The sequence below is a fragment of the Phocoena phocoena genome, chromosome 4 (genome assembly GCF_963924675.1).
Source record: "Phocoena phocoena chromosome 4, mPhoPho1.1, whole genome shotgun sequence".
Classification (NCBI taxonomy): Eukaryota; Metazoa; Chordata; class Mammalia; order Artiodactyla; family Phocoenidae; genus Phocoena; species Phocoena phocoena.
Window position 1 is genome coordinate 62,502,906 of NC_089222.1, and position 25,555 is coordinate 62,528,460.

The 25,555-nt window shown below is 41.4% G+C and overlaps 1 protein-coding gene across 2 annotated transcripts in view; it reads left to right on the top strand.

The window, feature by feature from the left end:
• Positions 1-25,308, top strand: part of YEATS2 (YEATS domain containing 2) — an 81,420-nt gene extending 56,112 nt beyond the window's left edge. For both annotated transcript variants that reach the window (XM_065876484.1, XM_065876485.1), the window contains exons 17-30: positions 879-1,024; positions 1,800-1,958; positions 4,780-4,956; positions 6,035-6,218; positions 11,422-11,550; positions 12,042-12,140; positions 16,571-16,673; positions 17,832-17,905; positions 18,974-19,053; positions 20,002-20,203; positions 21,858-22,084; positions 22,969-23,043; positions 23,742-23,815; positions 25,200-25,308. In XM_065876484.1, coding sequence (XP_065732556.1) covers positions 879-1,024; positions 1,800-1,958; positions 4,780-4,956; positions 6,035-6,218; positions 11,422-11,550; positions 12,042-12,140; positions 16,571-16,673; positions 17,832-17,905; positions 18,974-19,053; positions 20,002-20,203; positions 21,858-22,084; positions 22,969-23,043; positions 23,742-23,815; positions 25,200-25,308 — 1,838 coding nt within the window. The remainder of the gene's footprint in view (positions 1-878; positions 1,025-1,799; positions 1,959-4,779; positions 4,957-6,034; positions 6,219-11,421; positions 11,551-12,041; positions 12,141-16,570; positions 16,674-17,831; positions 17,906-18,973; positions 19,054-20,001; positions 20,204-21,857; positions 22,085-22,968; positions 23,044-23,741; positions 23,816-25,199) is intronic.
• Positions 25,309-25,555: the final 247 nt, after the last annotated feature.

The window sequence follows — 25,555 nt, forward strand, 5'->3', positions numbered from 1 at the left end:
ACGGCAGGTTTAGTCATCTGACTCTGGTTGATTAATGTTCAGTTAGCACAGAATTGAGGTCAGAGGGGACAAGAAAGGGAATAAAGTTTTGGATAGAGAGATTAATCATAAACTCAGCAGGGGAATTTGGTTTTAGGGGGACTCAGTTTCAAAAGCTAATTAGCCATTTTGTTTACTGACTGTAATGGGTGATTTCCACTCTTACCCTGGTGTTTTTTTCCTCATACCTAAGTAGTGGTATATCAAAAATTTAGATATGTAAGAGAAAGACAATGTAAGTCTTCCAAAATTCATCCAGAGAGCTACTTAGAGTGTAGTTTACATATATAATGTCACCAAAAGGGAAGTAAAAAGGGTACAAAGGCTTTAAAGTGGAATTTGAAAAGCAAAAAAGACCTGGAGTCGTTATAAATATGAAGAAAGTCTTGGTTTTTTCCAGAGCAGGGGGGGAGACGGAAAAGAGAGAGTATTGCAAAATTACACTAAATTCCAGCAGTTTCACTGAAATTGAATCAGATGCCAGAAAGTTGGGGAGCACTTCTCTGAGCACATTTAAGTGTTGGTTAAAAACACTTGGTTAGAAAATGAATCTGACTCTCGATCTCTCACAACTAAGCTAAAACACTTGCAAAGATAAGTTCTTCATTGTAGTACAGTACTCAGAACTGAACTAGTCGACCATCATTCAGTCAAACGTAAATATATTTCAGTCTTCAGCGTTAGAAAGTTCTCACTCTTGTCACGAACCTGTATATTACAAAAAAAGGAGGAAAGAAGGAAAGGGAGGGAGTGGAGCCCTAAGGGAAACATCTCTCTGGGCTCATCTGTTTTTTCTCTTAAGCCTTCTCTTAATACTTTGTCATTGGTTGTGTTTTCAGACCTCCAGTCTGGCTCAGCTGCCAGTAGCGGTGGTGGTGGCAGTGGCAGTGGAGGAGGAACCGGAGGAGCCCAGAGCCCTGCCGGCCCTGGAGGGATATCCCAGCACCTGACGTACACATCTTACATCCTCAAGCAAACCCCTCAGGTCTGCTCATTTGTGACTGGTATCTTTTAAATCAGTTATTTAATGACTGCCTTTAATTATAGTGGATTTACCTTTACGGCTCTGGGATCAGGTGTCAATACTAACATTTTAGTCATGTTATAAATCTGTATTATTTTGGGTTTGCTTTGTTTTGAGAGAAAAGCGAGTGGAGATTCAGAAGGACCTATGTAACTTATCCAAGATCTCTCCGCTAAGCCTAGTGGTCGGGTTTGGATTTAAACCCAGATCTTTCTGAAAGATTTTTGCTATGCTGTTGCCTCTCGTGGATTTGGAATAGTATTAATGTGCAGTTGAAAATTTTCTCCTAGACGTAACCAGAGAGATAGTAGCAAGTTATGGTTTGGAGTTCCATTGGATTCAAGATTAGGAACAGGCTTCTGCCTCCTTTCTTTCCCCTTGTCGCTGGTCTTGGCTCCTCTCTAAGGAAGGGAATGGAATTTTGGTTCTAGATGTTCTTAGTGAGAGTAGATAGTTATCAGTCTGAAGGATTAAATCCAGCTATGAGGGGACTAGATTGTAAAACTTGAGCTTCCAACAGCCTGCTCTGTGACTCCAGTGCAAAGTTTGAGAAGTGGGGATAACTGTTGGTAGTGACACTGAGAGCAGAGCTATTCTTTTTAATCATTTTGATGAGTTGTAGAATTGAAGGGTAGCATTGTCGCTTATAATATGGGACCTTGTGATTTAAAGAATCAGAGCAAGTCATTTGAACTTAACAAATTACTGATCAGGTCTTTATTTGTTTGTAATTTAGGGCACGTTTTTAGTTGGCCAGCCATCACCCCAGACATCTGGAAAACAGCTGACTACGGGGTCAGTGGTGCAAGGAACACTGGGAGTCAGCACATCCTCTGCACAAGGACAGCAAACGTTAAAAGTCATCTCTGGACAAAAAACCACTTTGTTTACCCAGGTAAATACACACACACACACACACACACACACACACACACACACAAATATTTACAGCTTGTCTCTTTCCACAAAGAAATTATTGTTACCTAAGAAAATAAGCAATAAAATAGTATAGAAAAATAAGAATAAAATCATAAGATTTGGGAAAATATAAGTAGAATGAGAAGATAAGACCAGAGAGTTGTTTAGATATGCAAATAGTAATGTCCTGTATATTTAATAAAATTTGCCAAAGCAAAATGAGAACAATGATAAGTTATAAAATTCACACTATTTGTGAGAGGAAAAAAAATAACCACACAATATTTTCTTAGAAGAAACAAAGATTTTCTAGACACTTCATTCTAAAATTTCTCTGGAGGGACTTCATATAGGAGATTCTGAATAGTGTTATAGGTGATTTCAGCCATGATATCTATATCGTAAGTAAATGCTATAGGGAGTTTGGTGTGTTTCTACAGCATCTTTAGCATAGATGGAAGAATAATGACAGGGAATTTTAACTGGGCAAGGGATATCATAATCATCTATAGCTAAATCTCAAAAACTTACCAAATGAAACAAAGTGTAGAAGGATATAGACTGGATATCAACAAATAATGCACTTTTTATGACTGAATGTAGATCAGCAGTTCTCAAAGCATGAAATGATATTGGATTTTTGTCAAATGCTTTTACTGTGTCTATTGAGAGGATCCTATGGTTTTTCTTTTTTAGTTTGTTAATAAGGTAAATTACATTGATTGTTCAAATGTTAAACCAACCCTGCGTTCCTAGAATAAACCCTACTTCGTTGTGATATGTTATCCTCTTTTTAATGTATTGTTGAATTGAATTTGAATTTTTGCAAGGGATATTGGTCAGTAGTTTTCATTGTAATTTCTGTCTGGTTGTTTTTCGTTTTTTTTTTTTTGTGTGGTACGCGGGCTTCTCACTGTTGTGGCCTCTCCCATTGCGGAGCGCAGGCTCAGCGGCCATGGCTCACGGGCCCAGCCGCTCCGCGGCATGTGGGATCTTCCCAGACCTGGACACAAACCCGTTTCCCCTGCATTGGCAGGCGGACTCTCAACCACTGCACCACCAGGGAAGCCCTCTGTCTGGTTTTGGTATCAGAGTAATGCTGGCCTCATAAAATGAGTTGGAAACTTCTCCCTCCTCTTCACTTTTTGGGGAAGAGTTTGTGTCAACTTGGTATTATTTCTTCCTTAACCGTTCAGAATACACCAGTGAAGCCGTAATGGCTTGCAGTTTTCCTAATTGGGAAGGTTTTTAACTACAATTTCAATTTATTTAATAGATATATTGATAAGACTGACTATTCACATTATTTTGTCTTAAGGAGGTTTGGTAGTTTATATCTTTAAAGGAATTTTTTTTTATTATATCTAAGTAGTCGAATTTCTTGGAACAAACTTGTTCATAATTTTCCCTTATCCTTTAATGTCTGTAGAATCTTTGGTAATGTCCCCTTTTTCATTCTTGACTTTGATAATTATGTATCTTCTCTTTTTTTCTTGATCAGTCTAGCTAGAAGGTTTATCAATTTTGTTGATCTTTTCAAATTGCCAGCATTTGGTTTCCTTGAGTACTAAATTCCCTTTGGTCAGATGCTCTTTGCTGTTTTAAACAGGTATGAGGCCCCAGAATTCTTTAGGCAGTTCTTTAAAATCTTAGCTAATTTCTTCTAATCCGCTCATGTTGCAGCAAGTGCAGTGACTTTCTTTCTGTTCTGCCACAGCTAAGGTGTTTGCTGTTGCCTTTTATTAAGGTATAATTTACACAGAATAATGCACAGATCACAAATATACTGCTCAGGGAATTTGGACAAATGGGTATGCTCTTGCAAGCACTATCCCAGTCATGATATAGAGCATTTCCATTACTCTAAAGCATACCCTCATTTCTCTTTCCAGTTTTTTTCTATCACCATTTTTCTGTCACCATAGATTAGATGTTTTAAAAAATTATTTATTTTATTTATTTATTGTTGGCTGAGTTGGGTCTTCGTGGCTGCACACGGGCTTTCTCTAGTTGTGGTGAGCAGGGGCTACTCTTCGTTGTGGTGCGCAGGCCTCTTATTGCGGTGGCTTCTCTTGTTGTGGAGCACGGGCTCTAGGTGCGCGGGCTTCAGTAGTTGCGGCGCACAGGCTTAGTTGCTCCGCAGTATGTGGGATCTTTCCAGACCAGGGATCGAACCCGTGTCCCCTGCATTGGCAGGCGGATTCTCAACCACTGCGCCACCAGGGAAGCCCCATAGATTAGCTTTTGCCTGTTCTTGAACTTCATATCAACAAAATTATATAGTATATAGTCTTTTATGTTAGCTTCTATTGTTGAACAGAATGTTTCTGAGATTTACTCATGTGTGTATTGATTATTCTTTATTTTAGTTATTTTTCTTTATTTTTGGCTGTGTTGGGTCTTTGTTGCTGTGCGCGGGCTTTCTCTAGTTGCAGCAGGCGGGGGCTACTCTTTTTTGCGGTGCACGGGCTTCTCATTGCAGTGGCTTCTCATTGCAGAGCACAGGCTCTAGGTGTGCGGGTTTCAGTAGTTGTGGCATGTAGGCTTGGTAGTTGTGGCGCACAGGCTTAGTTGCTCTGCGGCATGTGGGATCTTCCCGGACCAGGGCTCAAACCCGTGTCCCCTGCATTAGCAGGCAGATTCTTAACCACTGTTCCACTGGGGAAGTCCCCTTCATATAGTTCTAATTAGCAAGACTTTCTTGGGGATGCAGTATTTGGGGGGTGTATGTAGGTAAGGATTAAATTGTGCCTATTAACCAGGGTAACTTATTACTCCAATCCATTTTATTTCTGCAGGCGGCCCCGGGGGCACAGGCATCTCTAATGAAAATATCTGATAGCACATTGAAGTCTGTGCCAGCCACCTCACAACTCTCAAAGCCTGGAACCACAATGCTGAGGGTAGCAGGAGGAGTTATTACAACTGCCAGTTCCCCAGCTGTAGCCCTCTCAGCAAATGGTCCTGCGCAACAGGTGAGAAGTAGCATGATAGTGGAAAACCATAATGAAGCATAGAAGCAGTAAAAATGTAAGATAGTCATCAGGCACACTATTGGGCCATATTACTTTTTTAAAAATTCAAATATAATTCACATACCATAAAATTCACCATTTTATTTTAATTTATTTATTTTATTTATTTATTTTTGGCTGCGTTGTGTCTTCGTTGCTGCTCTCGGGCTTTCTCTAGTTGCGGCGAGCGGGGGCTACTCTTCGTTGCGGTGCACGGGCTTCTCATTGCAGTGGCTTCTCTTGTTGCAGAGCACGGGCTCTAGGCAACTGGGCTTCAGTAATTGCAGCATGCGGGCCAGTAGTTGTGGCTCCATGGGCTCTAGAGCACAGGCTCAGTAGTTGTGGCGCACGGGCTTAGTTGCTCCGCGGCATGTGGGATCTTCCCGGACCAGGGCTTGAACCCATGTACCCTGTATTGGTAGGCGGATTCTTAACCACTGCACCACCAGGGAAGCCCTATAGTGAGTTTTTAATAAAGTTCATATTGTTCCACTTTTACACTCTGAGATTATGTCCTCTTATGGGGGGGGGTGTTGAAATATCCTTTTATAAAGTGATATAATAAGTGGTGAATTTTTTTAATGTGGTAATACTATGATACCTCCTTGCTTTAAAATTTAAAAAATTTCCTGGTCCGTGAAATCTGAAACTGTAGGAACCACCAAACTAGAGAAGCAGTCTTTTTGAATGGCATGACATTGAATGGGTAGCTAATAGCTAATAGCTAATTTTTTTTTTTTTTTTGCGGTACGCGGGGCTCTCACTGTTGTGGCCTCTCCCGTTGCGGAGCACAGGCTCTGGATGCGCAAGCTCAGTGGCCACGGCTCACGGACCCAGCCGCTCCGCGGCCTGTAGGATCTTCCCAGACCGGGGCACGAACCCGTGTCCCCTGCATCGGCAGGTGGACTCTCAACCACTGCGCCACCAGGGAAGCCCGCTAATAGCTAATATTTATTGGGTATGCTACATGGCAGTCACTGTTCTAAGTTATAGTACTTTCTTCTTAATATCTATTATTTCTGGTCCTGTGGGTTAGCAGTCGGAAGGAACAGCTCCCAGTTCATCATCTACTATGACTTCTGTAATGAAAACTTCTGGGCAGCAGCAAGTGTGTGTGAGCCCAGCCACCATGGGACCCTGCAAGGCTGCTACCTCCTCTGTCATCAGTGCTACGTCCCTGGTGTCCACACCAAACCCCATCTCTGGAAAGGCCACAGTATCAGGTCAGTTGTACCATAATATTATTTCTTGCTCCCTTCTTTGGGCTAGAGTATTTGTGGAAGGTCTTACATAATAACAGTTTTTAATAATAAATTGTTAAAAATCATTAATTCGGTAGCATTTTCCATATAGCTGCCTTTTGGATGAATTACTCTTATTTAAAATCTAGGTATAAATTTTCAAGTCTGAAATGTTTTTATGGATTGAATAACAATTCTTAACTGATATAATAAAACATTAGCCATCTGGAACTCTTCTGGGTATTTATCAGCAGTTTTGCATGGAACTCATGGTAAAACATCATACATCTCTTTTTGCTTTCATAAAGTACATAAAATTAAATTAGCATTGTTGACTCCAAGACATGATTTTTTTTTAATAAATTAATTTTATTTATTTTTGGCTGTGTTGGGTCTTCGTTGCTGTGCACGGGCTTTCTCTAGTTGCGGCGAGTGGGGGCTACTCTTCGTTGTGGTGCGCAGGCTTCTCATTGCGGTGGCTTCTCTTGTTGCGGAGCACGAGCTCTAGATGCGAGTGCTTCAGTAGTTGTGGCACGCAGGCTCAGTAGTTGTGGTGCACGGGCTTAGTTGCTCTGTGGCATGTGGGATCTTCCTGGACCAGGGCTCGAACCTGTGTCCCGTGCATTGGCAGGCGTATTCTCAACCACTGTGCCACCAGGGAAGCCCCAAGATATGATTTTTAACAGTAGTTATTATATTGGGTAGTGTTAGAATGACATGCTTGAGCTTTGGTAAGATGTATCGTTTCTCTGTGCCCACCCTGCATGGCCCCGGAAGAGTGTGCCTTTTACTTCTTTGGGTAACATAGAGCACAAATCCTGGAGCCAGATTGCCTAATACCTACCTCATAAAGTTGAGACGATTAAATGAGTTAATATAAAAATGCTTAGGATACCGTCTGACATGTAGTTGCTATTATATAAATAATTGCTGCTGTTATCATTTTTAGTGTCATCATTGTTGTTAGTCCACGTTCCCTTATCTGCAATTCTGAAATCCAAAAAGCTGTGAAAACCAAAGGTTTATTTATTGTTGTTTTTCCCCATAATGAATTTTAGGGCAAAATCTGACCTCCATTGACAGGCTGTTTATACTACTTAATATGAATATTCATCTTTTGCCACAAATATTAATGTGTTTGATTACATTGTACTGTCCCAGATGCCAGGGGCTGATATAATCTACAGCATTACTTCTCAAACTTGAAAGGTCAACTTTGTTTTACTTTAATCTAGTACAGACAGATACTTCTGTAAAATACAATAAAAATATCACAACAAAGTCAAACTGTTACAAAACTTTTGAACACTCAGTATCTGTATTGCCTTGTTGCAGATTAATAATAGTTTACCAACTGGCACTGGTATACAGAAAAATAACTGAGTATTGCTAATATATATATGATATATATTCATACACACATGTATATACACACACAAACATAAATACATACACACACATACCTTACTATCTCTGCATAAAGATTGTGGGTATTCTTCACTGTTACTGCATGTAGTTTGCTAAAATAAAAGCATAGGCTTGTGAGCTTTTTGGTCTATAAATAAATCATCTTAACGACTCTTGGGTATTAAAAAAAAAAAGATTGTGGATATTCTTGTTGTTCTTCTTCTTATTATCACTAGATTCCATACATGAGTCTAAATCAAGCCCCTATGTTTTGTTTGCCTTTTGGGTAGAGACCAAAAGATTAAGGCTGGTTTATTTTTCCCATGATTTCTACCTCCTGGTTAAAATCGACCAAGTTTTTATGTGGGGAGTGCTTGTTCTCTGCTAACTGAATGTTTAGAGGTACTGGGTTAGCACTGGAGTAGAGATTGTAGAAATAGAAGGAATTACTAGTCTAAGAATTGAATGCCCTCCTTTCTTCTGATTTTTAAATGAAGTCTCTTGCTTTAAGTTCTAGTTTCCTGAGATAGTGCTGATGAAACTTTATATTATTTTCATAAGAGAATCAAACTGTTTTCTACTGACCATTTTGTGTGTGTGTGTGTGTGTGTGTGTATGTATCCTTTTTTTTTTAATTGAGGTACAACCTTTAATTTTTCAATTAAATTTTTTGTGTGCGTTACAAACTTTTGAACAAGATTGCCATTGTGACAAGAGCAGAGTAAGCAGGGGAAAGAGAACTAGGAGATAAAGTCAGAGTGGTGGGGGCCGAATCACATAGGGCCTTTGTAGGTCACTGTAAGAACATTGATTTTTACTTCAAGAGAACCCATTGGGGGGTCTTCAGCTAAGGAGTAACACGAGCTGCCTTTTCCTTTTAACAGGTCACTGGCTACAGCATTTAGACTAAACTATGGGGCACAAGGTGGAAGCAGGGTATAGACCAAGAAGTAGACACTAAGAAAGAAACTTGATGATGTATTAGGGAGCCCTGGCAACACAAAACTAAATGGAGTTCCAGAAAGAAAACAGAAAATAATGGGAAAGAAATGATCCAAGAAATGAAACAGTTTATCCCCAAATTGAAGGGCATGAACTTCCAGGTTCAAGAGGCACAGTGTCCAGCACAATGAGTGAAAGATGGCTCACATGAAGGCACAGTTTGTTCATGAAATCTGAACACCAGTGACAAGGAGAAGATCTGAAAAGCTGTCAGAAAAATAAACAGAAAAGTTTAGAAATTACATTATCATTGGGCTTCTCAGTAGCAGTGCTGGAAGCTAAAATATTGCTTTTCAAAGTTCTAGGGGGGAATTCTTGTAGTCTAGAATTCTGTAGTTGGCCAGATCTTTACTGAGTATGAGGGTAGAAATATTTTCTGACAGACAACGTTTCAAATGTATTTTCTATGACCTTGTCTCAAAACATAACTAAAATACATGTTTCACCAGAGTGAAGAGGTGTAGACCAAGAAAGAGGACAAAAATAGAGAGGAAGGCAAAGGGAATTCCCAGGGTAACTGTGAAAGGGCGCTCCCTGAATGAAGGCTTTGCAGCAGGCCTAGAAAGCAACAGTCCAAATTAGAGCATATCAGAGTCCCAGGAAGGATATCTCTTATTTTAAAAATGGAACTGTAAATTATTTAGGAGGTTTGACCATGTGGAGAGCTGTATAAAGGGTGATTTATAGCGTTTTTGAAGGACATGGGAAGACTTTAGTAAGATGTTGAAGGAGAACTAAATAAGCAAATGAAAAAAATTATTAACTCCAGAAAATGAGATCGAGTCATAGCATCATGCTATTCTTTGGATCAATAGAGACCAATATTGGAGGAGAGGGAAGAGCAGGTATAAATGCCTTACAGTGCTTATCTACCTTAATAGTAAGTCAGTGTGTAACATCAAAATGAATCAAGGCCTACAATATACACATTCTCTTAAAAAATGCTGAGATAAATATTAAAACACCAAAGGGTTAAAAGTGTATGCTACTGGGGAACCAGATGAAGACAGGGAGTTGGAGCAAAGGATGGCTATTTTTAGTTATATGCCTTTTAGCACTTTTTAACTTTTCAACTGATGAGCATGTAATGTTTTGATAGAAATAAGAATTTTAAAAATACGAAGAAACCAGGTCATTGTTGTACTCTTGGAGGGCACATCTCAGTTAAGTAATTACTACTTGACTGATCTAACACTTATCTATTCCAAAGAACGATTTTCTTGTTTATTTAAGGCTTTGTTCTTGAAAGTATTTAAGACTATTCCTGTTCTCTTTTTTTTTTTTTTTTTTTTTTTTGCAGTACGTGGTGGGCCTCTCACTGTCGTGGCCTCTCCCGTTGCGGAGCACAGGCTCCGGACGCTCAGGCTCAGCGGCCATGGCTCACGGGCCTAGCCGCTCCGCGGCATGTGGGATCTTCCCTGCCCCCGTGTCCCCTGCATCGGCAGGCAGACTCTCAACCACTGCGCCGCCAGGGAAGCCCAAGACTATTCCTTTTCTTAGCTCAAGCTAACTGCATTCCAGTGCCTTAAAGTATCTTTAGCCTCTGTCGCTGTTTTTTTAAAAAAATATTTAATTAATTTATTTGTTTGGCTGCGTCAGGTCTTAGTTGCAGCAGGTAGGCTCCTTGGTTGCATAATGCAAAATCCTAGCTGCAGCATACATGTGGGATCTAGCTCCCCAACCAGGGATCGAACCCGGGCCCCCTGCATTGGGAGCTCGGAATCTTAACCACTGCGCCACCAGGGAAGTCCTGTCTGTCGCTGTTTTTAAGTAGTTGTTATAATATGTGTTTGTGTTGTATCTTGTGTACTCTCTTTTTGTCACTTTTTTACTGGCCCTCTGAATGTCTAGAATAGTTTTATAATGGAAATGGGAGTATGGAAATTCTTTTAAAGCAAAGTGGGAGAGGATGAACCTTTCTAAAATAAGTGGAGAATATCTGGTTTGAAAAATAAAGGCTGCACAGAGATAGGAAATTATAAGATATGGTGAGTAGACAGACTAAAGTATTAGATATGTAAAGGTTGTTGTAAAGAAGATGCAGATAAATTAGGACCAGATTAAAATGGACACTGGGGGCTTCCCTGGTGGCGCAGTGGTTGAGAGTCCACCTGCCGATGCAGGGGACATGGGTTCGTGCCCCGGTCCGGGAAGATCCCACATGCTGCGGAGCAGCTGGGCCCGTGAGCCATGGCCGCTGAGCCTGCGCGTCTGGAGCCTGTGCTCCGCAATGGGAGAGGCCACAACAGTGAGAGGCCTGCGTACCGCAAAAAAAAAAAAAGGACTCTGAATGCTTTGACTAATTTTGGAAACATTCTCTAGACAATCCAGAGCCAGAGAAGGTTTTTAAGTAGGAAAATGACAGTTATCCAAATCAAAATACAAAATTTTACATCCAGTTTGTACGTATCACAGCTATATACAAAACAAATTGTCATATAAAACAAACATGGAAAAGAACTATCTCAAAATGATGATACTGGTTGTCTCTGCAGTAGGACTCTTGGTGACTTTTCTCTTTTCTATTATTCCCACTTTTCCAAAAGTTTTTGTATTACTTCATGATAGCAGGGTAAAAGTAAATTATTATTGTTGCATCATTGCTTCATTGAGAAATCAGCTGCATCCATTGCCTCGTGCTTCCAGCTCTTTCTTTATTGAAAGGGTAAATGTCCTAAGAATGTCCTCCTGTGAGAAAATATGAATGCTGAAGAGGGCATGAACTTCAAGGAAGCATGTGATCTTCAGCTTGGCTTTATCTTCCAACTTATTTTAGGATTGTTAAAGATTCATTCCAGTCAGTCCAATCCCCAGCAGGCTGTTCTGACAATCCCCAGCCAGCTCAAACCACTCAGTGTAAACACATCTGGAGGTGTGCAGACTATACTGATGCCTGTGAATAAAGGTGAGTTCTTCACCTGTGGGTGTGGTGGTCTCTGGGTCTGTCTGGTGGGAAAGTCTGTATTCCGTCACTTGGTGGCCGTTCCTCCCTCTTTTAGCCTGCCCTTGAGCTGTTACCATACTCCCTGGCACCACCTCTAGGACTGAAAGTAAAACCCAAATGATCCACTGACTTCTAAATAACTGCCCATTTCTTAAGTTGAGCAGAGGGGTTACATTTTAAGCATTTATGAGTGCAGGTTAATTGGATATTTATTTTCTGAGTTTAGTGACAAGCTCCCATTTCCACAGTTGAAGATACCAGCTCATTTACCCTGGTACTAATAGTAAACAGCCACCTTGTCAATCACTGTATTAAAAAAGGACCATATCTGTTGTACTGAAATTGTTTTTGTGCTAGTAGCCTAGAGAGGGGCTACCACCTGGGAGTTAGATCGTTTTCATTAAAATAATGTCTATATTTCTTATATCCTCCCCTCCTTTTTTGCCTGTTAGTGGTTCAGTCATTTCCTGCCAACAAATCGCCTGCCATTCTGCCTGTAGCTGCCCCAACTCCAGTTGTCCCCAGCTCTGCTCCAGCAACTGTTACAAAAGGTATGTAGTTTCCCACAGTATATTTACCCAGAAGTTTTGTGCAAGACATTACTGTAATATGACTCCCTTGAATTTCAGCATCCATGAATCAGTCACTTCAAAAATATGTAGAGTGTTTATATATAGACTTGACATTAAGGGAAATAGCATCATTTCTGCCCTCCAAGAACTTATAATCAGGTTGAAGAGAGTTGCAGTAGACAGCAAGCAATGATTGATACATGCAGGGTAAGTGATCTGGAAAATGAATGCTGAAGTATTTCAATCTAGGATGTCTGGTCAGGGAAGCTGGGGGTGTTTAGGTGGGTAGCACTTTTGTGTAGCACTTTGTATGGGACACGGATTATAACCTGGACTTTAGAGTGAAGCATTTTTAGCTGTGGAGGGGTCAAGGGGCATGCCAGATTAAGGGAACAGTAGAGACAAAGACTCAGAGGGTTTGTTTGGGGGAGTAGACCAATTAAAGGGACTCATCTGGGGTATGTAGTTGCGGTAAAGGAGCTGTAGGTAGGGCCAGACCTTGGCAGCTGGCAGTGGGGACATTTCTGACTGTTGAGTAGATGGAGATAGTGCAGTGGGTTAACACATTTTGACATTTGTAACATCTACAATAATGATAGCTACCATGTGTCAGAGCCTAAAGTATACTAGGCACTATGCTAGCTGCTTTATATATATATCATTAATTATCACAGTACTTTAGGACAGCTATTACGCCCATTTTGCAAATGAGGAAACTGAAGTTTGGAGATACTAAGTCCATACTTCCCAAGTTAGAAAACTAGAAAGCAGTACAGTCAGAATTTGAAATACTTTCCAGGCATGCCAGGATGTCTCATAATAGTCTTGTGAAGAGATGGATTTGGAACTTAGAGCATGACCATCCAAAGCAAGGGTTGGCTGACTGCAGTCTGCTGCTCATTTTTTAATGAGCACATGGCCATGCCCATTCATTTACATATTGTCCATAGGTGCACTGCAACCTCAAGAGTTGAGTAGTTCCAGCTGAGATCATATGACCCACAAAACCTAAAATATTTACTGATTAGTTCCTTATAGGAAAAGTTAGCTAGTCCTGATGAAAGAATCGATACTAATCTAGACCAGCGTTTCTTCTCAGCAGTAGGTATATATCATAGGCCTTCCTCATACAGATTCTGATTCAATTAATTTTGGACTGGGGCCAGAGCATCTCTGTTTTGATTTTAATTGAGGAAAATTTTGTGTAGTAAAGTGCAAAGATACTAAGCATACCATTTGATGAGTTTTGACAAATGCATAAACCCAAGTAACCAATATTGCATTCAAGCTATAGAAATTTCCATCACCTTGTGCCCCCTTCCAGTCAATTCCCATCCCGTATAGGCAACCACTGTTCTGATTTCTATTATGATAGATTAGTTGTGTCTATTTTTAAACTTTATGAGAATGGAAGAACATACATTCTTTTGTGTCTGATTTCATTCACTCACTGCAATGTTTTTGAGATTCAACCATGTTGTTGGTGAGTAGTATTCCACATTGTAGGGATGGATGGATATACCATAATTTGTTTATCCTTTCTCCTGTTAGTGGAGATTAGGGTTATTTTCAGTTTGGGGCTATTATATGTAAGTCTCAGCATATGTTTTCATTTCTCCAGTAGAATAGCTATCTCAACCTGAATATGCTGATTATATAATTTTGTAATTGTTTGCGTGCCAGATTAAAGTGAGTATACTTGCGGGAATTCCCTGGATGTCCAGTGGTTAGGGCTAGGCGCTTTCACTGCCATGGCCTGGGTTTAATCCCTGGCTGGGAAACTAGGAACCTGCAAGCCATGCAGTGTGGCCAAACAATAAGTAAATAAAGTGACTATACTTGCACCTATAGAACTGGAGTATCTGAACTTTTTCTGAGGCCTTCCTTTTGTTTTTTGAAGTCTTGGAATCACTAGGGGTTGGGGGAAGATGTATTGCTAACAGTGAGATTAGCGAGGTCACTCAGTACAAGTCTGTATACATACAAAAGCCATTCTGATTTCTATATAGAAATTAACTGCTAACAGCCCACTAAACATTTCTGAGAGAAATTTAGAAGATCTAAATAAATGGAAGGATATACCATTATAAATATAATAAATTATAAATAATTATAAATATATTATTTAATTATATTAATTTACTGAAAGCCCTGATATGTTATTAATCCTTCCCCCAAATGGCATAGATTCAATACAGTCCCAGTCAGAACCCCTACATTGTTGTTGTTTTTGTGCTTGTGCAGAAATTGACAAGCTAAATCTAAAATGTATATGGGAACGCAGGGCCTAGAGTAGCTAAGACAGTCTTGAAGAACAAAAAGCCAGGGGACTTGGGCCACCAGATATATATATACTGTAAAGCTACAGTAATTGAGATAGTGTAGTATTGGTTCAAGAATAGACAGAATATAGTGGTGGGGTAGTGGGAGGTACAAACTATTGGTTGTAAGATAAGCTCAAAGGATGTATTGTACAACACAGGGAATATAGCCAATATTTTGTAATAACTGCAAATGGAAGATAACCTTTAAAAATTGTTTAAAAATAAAAATTTTTTAAAAAGAAACAAAAAGAATAATTGAACAGAAAAAAGAGCCCAGAAATAGACTCACGCATATATAGTCAGCAAACTCAGTAGGGAAAGGATGTTCTTTTCAATAAATAGAGCTGAGTTAACTGGATATATCCATTTGGGGAAACAAAACTTGGCCCCTGCCTTACACCATAATAAACAGAAATTAATTTGAATTGGATCATAGACTAAATGTGAAGGTAAAACAATAAAGCTTCTAAAAGAATATGAGAATATCTTCATGACCTTGGGCAAAGAGCACACAAGAAGGCTAGCCATAAAAGAAAAGACTGATAAATTAGACTTTATTAACACTAGGAACCTCATTTTATTAGAGGGACAAAATTAAGAGTGAAAGTCAAGCCACATCCTGGAAGATAATTTGCAATTGATATATTTGACAAAGGAGTTCTGTTCAGAATATACACAGACCTAAAAATCAATATGAAAAAGACTGACACTGATTTTTTTTAAAGAGCAAGAAATGTAAACAGGTACTTCACAGAAGAGGATATTGAAATATCTCATAAGGAAATGAAAAGTTGTTCAACCTCATCAGGCATCAAGGGAATGCAAGTTAAAACCGTAGTGAGATACTATTCTATCACCAAAATGAAAAGAACTGACATTACTAAGTGTTGGCAAAGATGTGAAGCAACTGGAACTCACATACACTGCTCATGGGACTACAAATGGATATAATTACTTTGGAAATCAGTTTGGCAGTTTCTAATAAAGTTAAACATATATCTGACCTATCAGCAGATACAGTGCTAGGAAACGCATGTGTATGTCCACCCAAAGGTCCGTTACATTGTTATTTTTAATAGCTAAAAAGATGCTGACACAAAAGGGTAGCACAGTATGATTCCAGTTATATGAAATTTAAAGTGGACAAAAGGTGGTTATCTTTGTCAGGAAAGAATGCCAAAAGCGTAAGGGAGCCAGGTTGAGGACTGGAAATACTCTATTTTGATTGGAGTGATGGGTACATGGATGAATACTTAGGTAAAATTTATCAAACTGTACCCTTAGTATTTGTGCATTTTATACAAGTTATGCATCAAAAAAAAGGAAAGATGCACTAGTAGATCTCATTTGTAGACGCTTGCTTTTATGAAACTATTGAAGGATGTTGAGTAGGAAAATGACACTAACACGGTCCTTTAGGAAAATTTTCTGGTGCTCATGTACAAAATGGGTTGTTAGGGAAGAGACTGAAGGCGGGGACGCTGATACAGAAGCAGCGAGTGTGTATTCACAGTATTTTGATCAAAGAAGACTGTGAAAGTAAAGGAAGACAGTGCTCCTGAGACACTGCTCTCTTCCATCAGTAGATGTGGTGATATTAAAAGCTGCGTGTGATTAGCTTGGATTTTTCCAAGCACAACATATCTGATTTTTGCTTTTTGCCCTGTGTCTTAGAACACTAAGATAATGCTAAAAGTTGATAAACTTAGCTGGAGAGATGACAAGCAAAAGGATATTAGAACTTAGAACAGGCCAGCATTATATTTTAATGTGGCATTGTTCAAGTGTGTGTGTGTGAGAGAGAGAGAGAGAGATCTCACATAGCACTGTGGTTGGCCCTCTAAGAAATATCTAAAAAGCCACTTTATTGCCCCACCTTGTCATGAGACCCAGGCTAACAGTTCTCCCCTTGTCTGCTGATCCTGTGATGATAGGCGCCGTCTCAGCGCCCTGGCCATGTCTCTGCAGCAGCTGCTGTGGCAGTGTCCTCACTGAGTTTCCATGGAAGAGCTTTTGTTTCTGCCCGCACGTGTCCTTCCATCATTGAACCCTAACAGTTCTCTCATTGTTGCTCTTCCCTTGTAGTGAAGACTGAACCAGAAACACCTGTGCCCAGCTGCCCCTCTCAGGATGGTCACACAGCAGTGAAAACAGAAGAAAGTTCTGAGCTGGGAAACTATGTCATTAAGTAATTATTTCAGTCCTCTCTAAGGGAGTTGTGCTTTCGGTGTGTTTATGGTACTTTTAAAAAACCATCCCTGAGACAGCTGCATTATGTGTAGAGTTGTGTGTATGAGTTAAGCCCTTTGATGGGTGGAAACCTTCTGTCCGTGTGTGATGAACCAGTATTACCATTTGCTGCACAGCTCAGGAGTCTTCATTTAACCCCTTGACGTGACCTCTGAGCAGCACTTGATTTGTTGCCTCAAAAGCCTCCGCTGCTATTACAGATCTCCCTCCATTTGAGCTTACCAACACGAAGTTTCTTTGCTGAATCTTTGGGTATGAAAGTTTTCATGATGTAATTACTCAGGTGTGTATACATCTTGTGTCGGAGTATCCACCCACCTGCCTAATCTTAAACAACTGCCTTTTCATGGCCCATACAGACTCAGTGCTTCGTTTTTGTTTTTTGTTTTTGCGGTACGCGGGCCTCTCACTGTTGTGGCCTCTCCCGTCGTGGAGCACAGGCTCTGGACGCACAGGCTCAGTGGCCGTGGCTCACGGGCCTAGCTGTTCCGCGGCATGTGGGATCTTCCCAGACCGGGGCACGAACCTGTGTCCCCTGCATCGGCAGGCGGACTCTCAACCACTGCACGACCAGGGAAGCCCATCAGTGCTTCTTCTAAAAATACTCCCAGAGATTTTCTAATTTCCGAATTGGGAACCCACCTCTGACTGCATATTTTGAAGTATTTCAAACTGCTGGGAATGGTAGAAGCTTAGCTACTTGCACGTGACAGGTGACAGCACGAACTGTAATAGCCCTAAGGTAGGCATTGTATGATAGAATCCCTACTCTAGTGACAGTCACACTGCAGAGAGATTACGTGGCTCTTTAATTTTAAAATATAGATAAAATGAAATGTCAGGTTTGCATAATTTCTCATTCTTGGGGTTTCATCTTAGTGTTGACTTTTTAAGCATTGAATGCTCTTCATTTATGAAGAAGGCTATGCATAGAAGGAAGGACATACCAATATAGTTGGTTTAAATTTTAATTCCCTTGGAAAGGAGAAATATATACATAAATTCATATGTGTTATATGCACACACACGCACACACACAGTTAGAAACTGCTCTGTGTATTCCCTACCTTAATTTTCTTTTCTTTGTCCTTCTCAGGATAGACCATTTAGAGACTATCCAGCAACTCTTAACAGCAGTAGTAAAGAAGATCCCTTTAATCACTGCAAAAAGTAAGACAATACTGAATATATGGATGCATTTTTTTTAAAGCTGTGAAGTACTTGGGATATTAAGTCAACTTGAATCACTTGGTGTTGTAATTAATACTGACATGGTAGTTATCATAGAGGGTTTTAGCTACAGCTGTAGCTCATTTGCAGGGTTTTAGAATTAACAATATCTTGGTCAGTTAGTCTTACTATTTTCACGGTTTGATCTGCAGAAGGAATTTTTTTATCTTTCATCTAACACTCACTCTGTAGAAATAAAGGACTGTCAAGACCTCCTGCAGTGATGTCTCCTCTATCCCTGCCCATTGTCAGCAAGACTGAACAGTTTGCTTCTCAGCCCCACTTGCTCTGACAGAATCAACAGCCCTCACCAAGGGCATGACCGACAGCCTGTGGATACTTAGGCTTCGGCTCTCGGGCAAGATCACCCGCGAACATTTAGAGGGAAGGGATGAAGCAGATTATCATTTCACATTCATGGGAATATGAAAACAATAGGCCAAGTACAGACTACCTTGCTTATTTTTTCCAGCTGTAATAGCAAAGAAACTATTTTTTTTCCCCTCAAAGGGGTCATTTCGAGGTAGCTCAAAGTAAACTCAGTGATTTTTCTAGCCCAGCAGGAAAAAAATTTTTTTAAAAATTCAGATACAAATACAGAATATTAGAGCTGAAAGGCAGTTCTGGAACCGTCTTTCCCAGTGGTCTCATTTTACAGTTAAGAAAACTGAAGCCCAGAGAGATGATATAGGTTACCCAGGGCAGCTTAGTGAATGGCAAGGCCAAGGCTATATCTCAGGTCTCCTGTTCCCAGTGGAGTGCCATTTCCACTTATTTTAATAGGTAGTCTACTGCCATGATACTTTCTCTACCAGAGAAGCTGATTTCCCAGGGAGGGCTGTTGTTTTGAGAACACACGAATGAGTGTGTTATGTTGCGTCTGAACTTGCCTGTTAAGGAACATGGCCAATAAAGAGGTCTAAAGAAACTTTTGGACATGCTTCCAGCAAATAAGATTTTATTTAAATCATAACTTTATTCAGAGTTTGCTGGATATGTGCATTCTAGGTGAAGATGCCAGCTGTTTTTCTGCAAAATCTGTGGAGCAGTATTATGGCTGGAACATTGGGAAAAGGAGAGCTGCTGAGGTAATCCCATGTTTGCTGCAGGCCACCACTGAGAGCCTATTAGAGAAAATAACCAAAACACATGTGCATTCTGGCTGCTTCCATAAACCTCGTCACATGGAGCAATGATAAATTTTGCAGCATGTTTCGTTAAATTTTTTTTTTTTAACTTTATTTTTTGGCCGTGCCGGGTCTTCATTGCCGCACACTGGCTCTTCGTTGTGGCGCCAGGCTTCTCTCTAGTTGTGGCATGCGGGTTTTCTCTCTCTAGTTGTGGCGTGCAGGCTCTGTAGTTTGTGGTGCTCGAGCTCAGTAGTTGCGGCGTGAGGGCTTAGTTGCCCCGTGGCATGTGGGATCTTAGCTCCCCTACTAGGGATCGAACTTGCGTCCCCTGCGTTGGAAGGCAGATTGCTTTCCCAGTGGACCACCAGGGAAGTCCCTCGTTAAATATTTGATGGTAGAACTTTTTCCTTAGTTAAAAATCTCATTCTCCAAAGACATGTAGCTAGCCTTTGAAAGATCTACTTTTTCCTGCATTGGTAAAAATTTCTAAAAAATTTTAAAGAATTATATTAAAATTAAGTCAAGTATTTATTACTCAGTGTGGTAGCAACTATGCCAGACAGTAAGGTTATAAGAGGGAAGTAGCAGGTACAGAGGCATGCTTAGGAAGCTTTGAGAAAGTCAGTGTGATGAGTTTGGGGAAGGCTGGGAAGGCTGGGGAAGTGGGAGATCACAGGTTAAGACCAGGTGAAACACCTTGTAGGCCAAACCTAGGAATTTCAGTTTTATTTTATAAGCATTAGGTAAGAGTTTTTACTTTTTTTAAAAACTGAGGAGTAACACCATCAGATTTTATTTTCCTTAGGAAAAAATGATTCTAACAAGTTAGCATGGTAGTTTAGAGTTGGGTGATTTATTTGAACACGCTAAGTTGAATTCTCCCCCTCCCCCCTCAATTTTGTTAAGTGGCAAAGAGCGATGACAATGCGAAAAGTCTTACAAGAAATACTGGAAAAGAATCCAAGATTTCATCACCTGACCCCGCTTAAAACCAAGCACATTGCTCATTGGTGTCGCTGCCATGGCTACACCCCACCTGACCCCGAAAGCCTGAGGAGCGACGGGGACTCGATCGAGGATGTGCTGACCCAGATTGACAGCGAGCCAGGTAAGCACTGGTGGGACTCTGGCACCATCAGCAGCCGAGAAGTGTTTCCTTGGAGCACACGGTCACCTGTCAGCCTCTATGGTTTTCGGGCCATGTCAGCCCCAGCAGTTTTCCGTGCTCTTTCCTTCAGCTGAGGTGAAGGGACCTGAGGACTCCAAGAGCTGCCTTAGAGAACAGGAGCCCACCCTGGGTGTCCCGCCCACCCCCCAGGATGGTCCCTACAGAACTATTTGTGCCCAAGTGTCCCAAGTGGTGTGCCCCAGCCAGGAATGTTCTGGCCCATGACATGCAACAGGAACATACTGTTCATTCAGGAGCCCCCTTCCTCAGCATCATTTCTCCTTTGAAGACCTTCTTGATCTAACTCCTTTCCTTGTGGTAGAAGTGACTTCTTCCTTTGTGACCTTATAGCCACCCTCACACAGACGAGTCTTCTCCCTGAAGATGGGGACGATGTCTTATCTGTTACTTTATCTCCAGAACCTAGCCTGGAAGTGCACTGCCCAGTGCCAAAGGCACAGGTTTAAACAACTAATAATGTTGCAGATAAAATGAACTGTTTTATGATAAAGACACAAATAACTGAGCTATATGTGGGCAGGGGTGCAGGGGAGCTGGGTATAAAAGACATATGGGGAAAATATTTTGAGTTTCACCTTAATGAATAAGGAGTGTTTTCTCCTCTCAGCCCCATTTCTGTAGAAAAACAGATGCTCCACCTCCCAGTCTGAGGGAACCTGGAGCACAGGGAGGGTCTGGGGGGGTTCCTTTAAGACTCAGCACAAGTCCCATTTTCTCCATGAAGCTTTCCCCAGAGCCCTAACACAGGGTGGCCTCTCCTTTCTTTGATCTCCAGTGGTATTTAATATCAGAACCTTGAGGGTTTGTCAGATTTATATCTAAGCTCTTTGGAGAGCAGAGACCATGTCGATTACTTCTGTGCTTCACCGGTAGTGTATGTAAAGCACAATACTTTACCTGTACTAGGCTTTCTGTTAATATGACTGACTGATCTGTGAGCATCCTGCCAATAAAACAGAGAAAGCCAGGAGCTGGATGCTCTACCTCCATCCTGCTGGCTGCCCTTAACTCCATCTTGTCCCAGTCTGGACCTCACTTATTTATCTATAAAGTGGAAGGGATGCACTAGAAGATTCCCAGAGCCCCTGCTGGCTTTAAACTTCTAATACTCTTTGTTGGGCTTTGTATAAATCAACTTATTAAAGACTGGATGCATGGTATACACTAAAATGTTAGTAGTACTTATCTCTAAGCAGAGCATGGATGATTTTTAATTTCTTCATTGTGCATTCTAAATTCTCCAGATTTAAAATCTGAAAACAAATTACCAGTGGGAGTGGGAGGATGGCCTTGTTTTTGGTGGCATAAGTATGAATTATGTGCTGTTTTGACTTAGATTGTCCTTAACAGCACATACGTTTTAACACAAGATGCCTGTCTTGGTGCTTGTCTCCCTTATGAATTACTAGTTCTCATAATTATAGATTCATAGAATTGTAGAACCAGAAAGAAGGTCAGCTCCCTTGATAACTTACCCTTCTTCTCTGGGTCTCAGGCTATTGGTCCCTTGGAGATGGACAGTCCCTTTCTTTTGTCACCACAGCTGTCATAAGACTGATTACCTCTCATTTAGAGTGCCCGTCATCATTCTCCTCTGCTGACAACCTCTGCCGGAAACTGGAGGACCTGCAGCAGTTTCAGAAAAGAGAGCCGGAGAATGAGGAGGAGGTGGACATCCTCAACCTCTCAGAGCCGTTAAAGATAAACATCAAAAAAGAACAGGATGAGAAACAGGAAGAAATGAAATTCTACCTGCCACCGACACCAGGCTCTGAATTTATTGGTGACATCACACAGAAGGTAGGGGACTAAGGCCTGTGCTGCTGGATCCCTAACCAGGTGCAAGGTGCAAGGTGTTTAGCCTTAGAAACTGACACCAGACTTTCTGGTGAAGCAGGTGTATGATTTCCTTCTGCCTGGTAAACGTGGGCTCTGCTCTCTGGGCACCTGCCTTCCTACATCAGGGCCCTTGGGCAGGAAAATGAATTACCTGTATAGAGAGGCTGCTCGTTGCACATGAAATTGAAGCAAAGGCAGCTAGGTGTAGGCAGTGTTTTACTTTTCATCTGCTCTTTTCTCATTTGCCTCAGTAGAAGCACCCTTCCCTCATGAGGCATGTCATAATGAGCTCTCCCTGACACTAATAGCTCCCAAGTGCCCTGCCAGGGTGTGGACGTGGCACTCAGTGCCCTTATGGTACAGGAGAGAATTATCTACCTACCTCCAGTGGAACGCAGCCTCACTTCAGCATCTGCCTGCTGCACGGCTGCCTGGGACCCAAGTGCTGAAAGACTAGTTTTTTTTCACCTACAGAAGGAGATGACAAGTGGGGCCGTTTCCAAGTACATCTTTATCACCTATTGCAAATAGGGCCTGAGAGTCTGATTCCAGGCTTTCCAATATGTTGCTCCCACTGTCAGAATTCATGGCAAATGCTACGTTCTCTCATGAAGGAGATTTGGGGGTAAGAGCAGGATTATAATAGCATTTTTAACAATCCCTTAGAAACATGGAGTGGTAGGATAACAGATTTTCGGGTTGTTATAGTCTGTGTTACTTCTCCATGAGTTTTGTCCAGAACGTTTGTGAAGTTATTCTTCCACCCGGACATCATCTTGGGTATCAGAAGCGTGCTTGTTTTTCATGAAGACATAGGAACAAATGGCTTTCTTCTGCTCTTCCAGATTGGGATCACCCTGCAGCCTGTGGCACTGCATAGGAATGTGTATGCGTCGGTGGTGGAAGATATGATTTTGAAGGTGGGTGCCTGTGGGCAGCAGAGGGGCCGTGAGCTGCTGTCAGGGGCTGAAGCACTGAGGGGCCAGCCAGGCAGGACAGAAATGGAACAGAGATGACAGGCTTTACGATTTCTTAGCTTATTCGGGCTTAAAGTTTTCTCTTTTTTTTCCTTCTGATTTTTAAATGAATTAAATTGTAGTTCTACAAGAGTTTCTGTGCTGATGTCACTCTAATGATATCTTTCAGTGCCATTTCAAGTGCTTTTTAAGTAGCCTGAGGTGAGAGTCATAGGTCTCAGTGCTTAAAGAGGTGACTCACATGTCACAACAGTAGCCACAACTGTCCCATCCCTCGGTGAGAGGATCACGAAACCAGGTTCCTTACCCAGCCAGATCCTAGCTCAGCAGTTCCTTTCCTGGTAGATCTCCAGGAGCAGGGATACCTCACAAATAGCCCTCACCTGTCCTCCTTAAAAATAATGTCTGATTAATGAAAATTACCCCCTTCATAATTTCTCAGAATCATAGCCTCTGTAATTGTGGGCTATTATTTGTGGTCTATTATTCGAACCTTTAATTTTTCCTTAAGGACTTTTGATCCTTAGATATAGCTGTTTCCAAGTTTAGGGTATGGGATGGGGAGGGGGGGGTCAGCTCTGCATCCCTTCTTGCCAGCAAGCAGGTGGCCCTTTTGAGAGTAACAGCATCTTCTGTTGTAGGCTACAGAGCAGCTGGTCAGTGACATCCTGAGACAGGCTTTGGCGGTTGGATACCAGACAGCATCTCACAACAGGTACCGTTATCTCTTTAGTTGGTGGTATCAGGCTGACAGATATTTCCGCACAGTTTAGTTGCCCATCATGATGTTTTAGACCTAAGTCAGTTCAGTAGGAGGTGTCAGTGCTTGGGACATTCTCAGAGCCAGACAGACTTGGGGGTCTACTTGGTTGTTTTGAGACAGTCTCGTGGTTGTGAGAGGTCTGTATCTTCCCCATCTCTACTGCATAGACCCTGTTCAGTAGGACTCTCATATGTTACAGGGTTGAACAAATACCAGTTCGTTGCCATTGAAGATAAAAGCAGTGTTTCTTTTGTGTCAGGTTTAGGGCCAGGCACTGCATATATTACCTAATTTGTTGTTCATTTCAGAACTCATGCTCCCTTTTTAGAAATCAGGAAACCGGGCTCTGAAACGTAATCTTGCCTGGCTTTCCCAGCAAATACATGATAGAACCTAGATTTAAACTTAGATCTCACTGGCTCTATACCCACAGGCTCACCAGTGCTCTTTGCAGCCTCTCTAATTGTCATTGATTGGGACGCTGAATTTTGCTCTTTTCCTGGGCCCTGAAATAATGATAGACAGGCATTCCTTTCAAAGGAAACAAATTTATTTTATTCTGTTGTGCTTAAAGGCTGTCATAAATTTATATAACTTTAACAGAATACCTGAGGACATGAAGAGACCTAAATCAGAGGAATATGATTAGGTCAGACTTAACAGGAATGTAACACATCAGGCAGTGTAGAGAGGTCTTTACAAAAAGTGAGGAACAAAGGAGTTCTGGTAATGCTGCTTCTTGTCCTGCTGGAGATCCAGGAGTGGGCAGAGTGCCTCTGCAGCCCCTGCTCGCCTCTCTGGTCCCAAATGTGAAGACATAGAGTGACCTGAGTGCTTTTGATAAGAACACTGAACGTCACACTTGGCCTGCCATAACTCCATCTCCCATCTTTCCAAGAGATGGGCTCTGTGGTGCATTGACTCAGCTTTCACTTGGCTGAGACTGAATTACAGCAATAACATTCTGTTCCTCTTTACTTCCTTTCTCTTTTCTCAATCCCCAGTCTTTTTTTCTTCTTCTTAATCATTCAACCACCTTATTGAAATCCATCTCATGCCTGTGGTAGGAAGTCATATTTGAGCCCTAAATAGGGCTGACCGGGAAGAGGGTAGGCCACATCTCCACCAGAGTCAAAGGAATTAGTGGGAAAGAAGAGGGGGAGAGAGAAGGCACCTGCCCGCTCCCCATCCCCAGAGTGGCCCTAAACCATGCCTATCACTCATCATCATCCCCACCTACTAGAGCCTGTGCATGGGATGGTCCTTTCGGTAACTTAATTGCTTAAATTATTTAGATATTTGAGAGAATCACTAACATCTTTGTTTTTTGGACCAGGATTCCCAAAGAAATTACAGTGAGTAATATTCACCAGGCCATTTGCAACACTCCTTTTCTGGACTTCCTCACAAACAAACACATGGGGATATTGAATGAAGATCAGTGAACAGAATGAAGATGCCCCTAGGAAAGCAGGATTCGAAGTCTTGAACTGTGATGATTCTGCTATTTGGGAGAGAAGGTCGTTTTCTGTGTGCCTCGGAGTATGATGGCTACTAAACCATTGCCTCCACTTAGTAACACCAGTGTTCAGTCCCAGGTCAAATCCTTTTAGGAGAGAAGTTTGTTTTCGAAGCCATGAGTGGATGCATGCTCTGTCAGCTTGAATCTGTTCCCTCTCTGTGCAGGCTCCA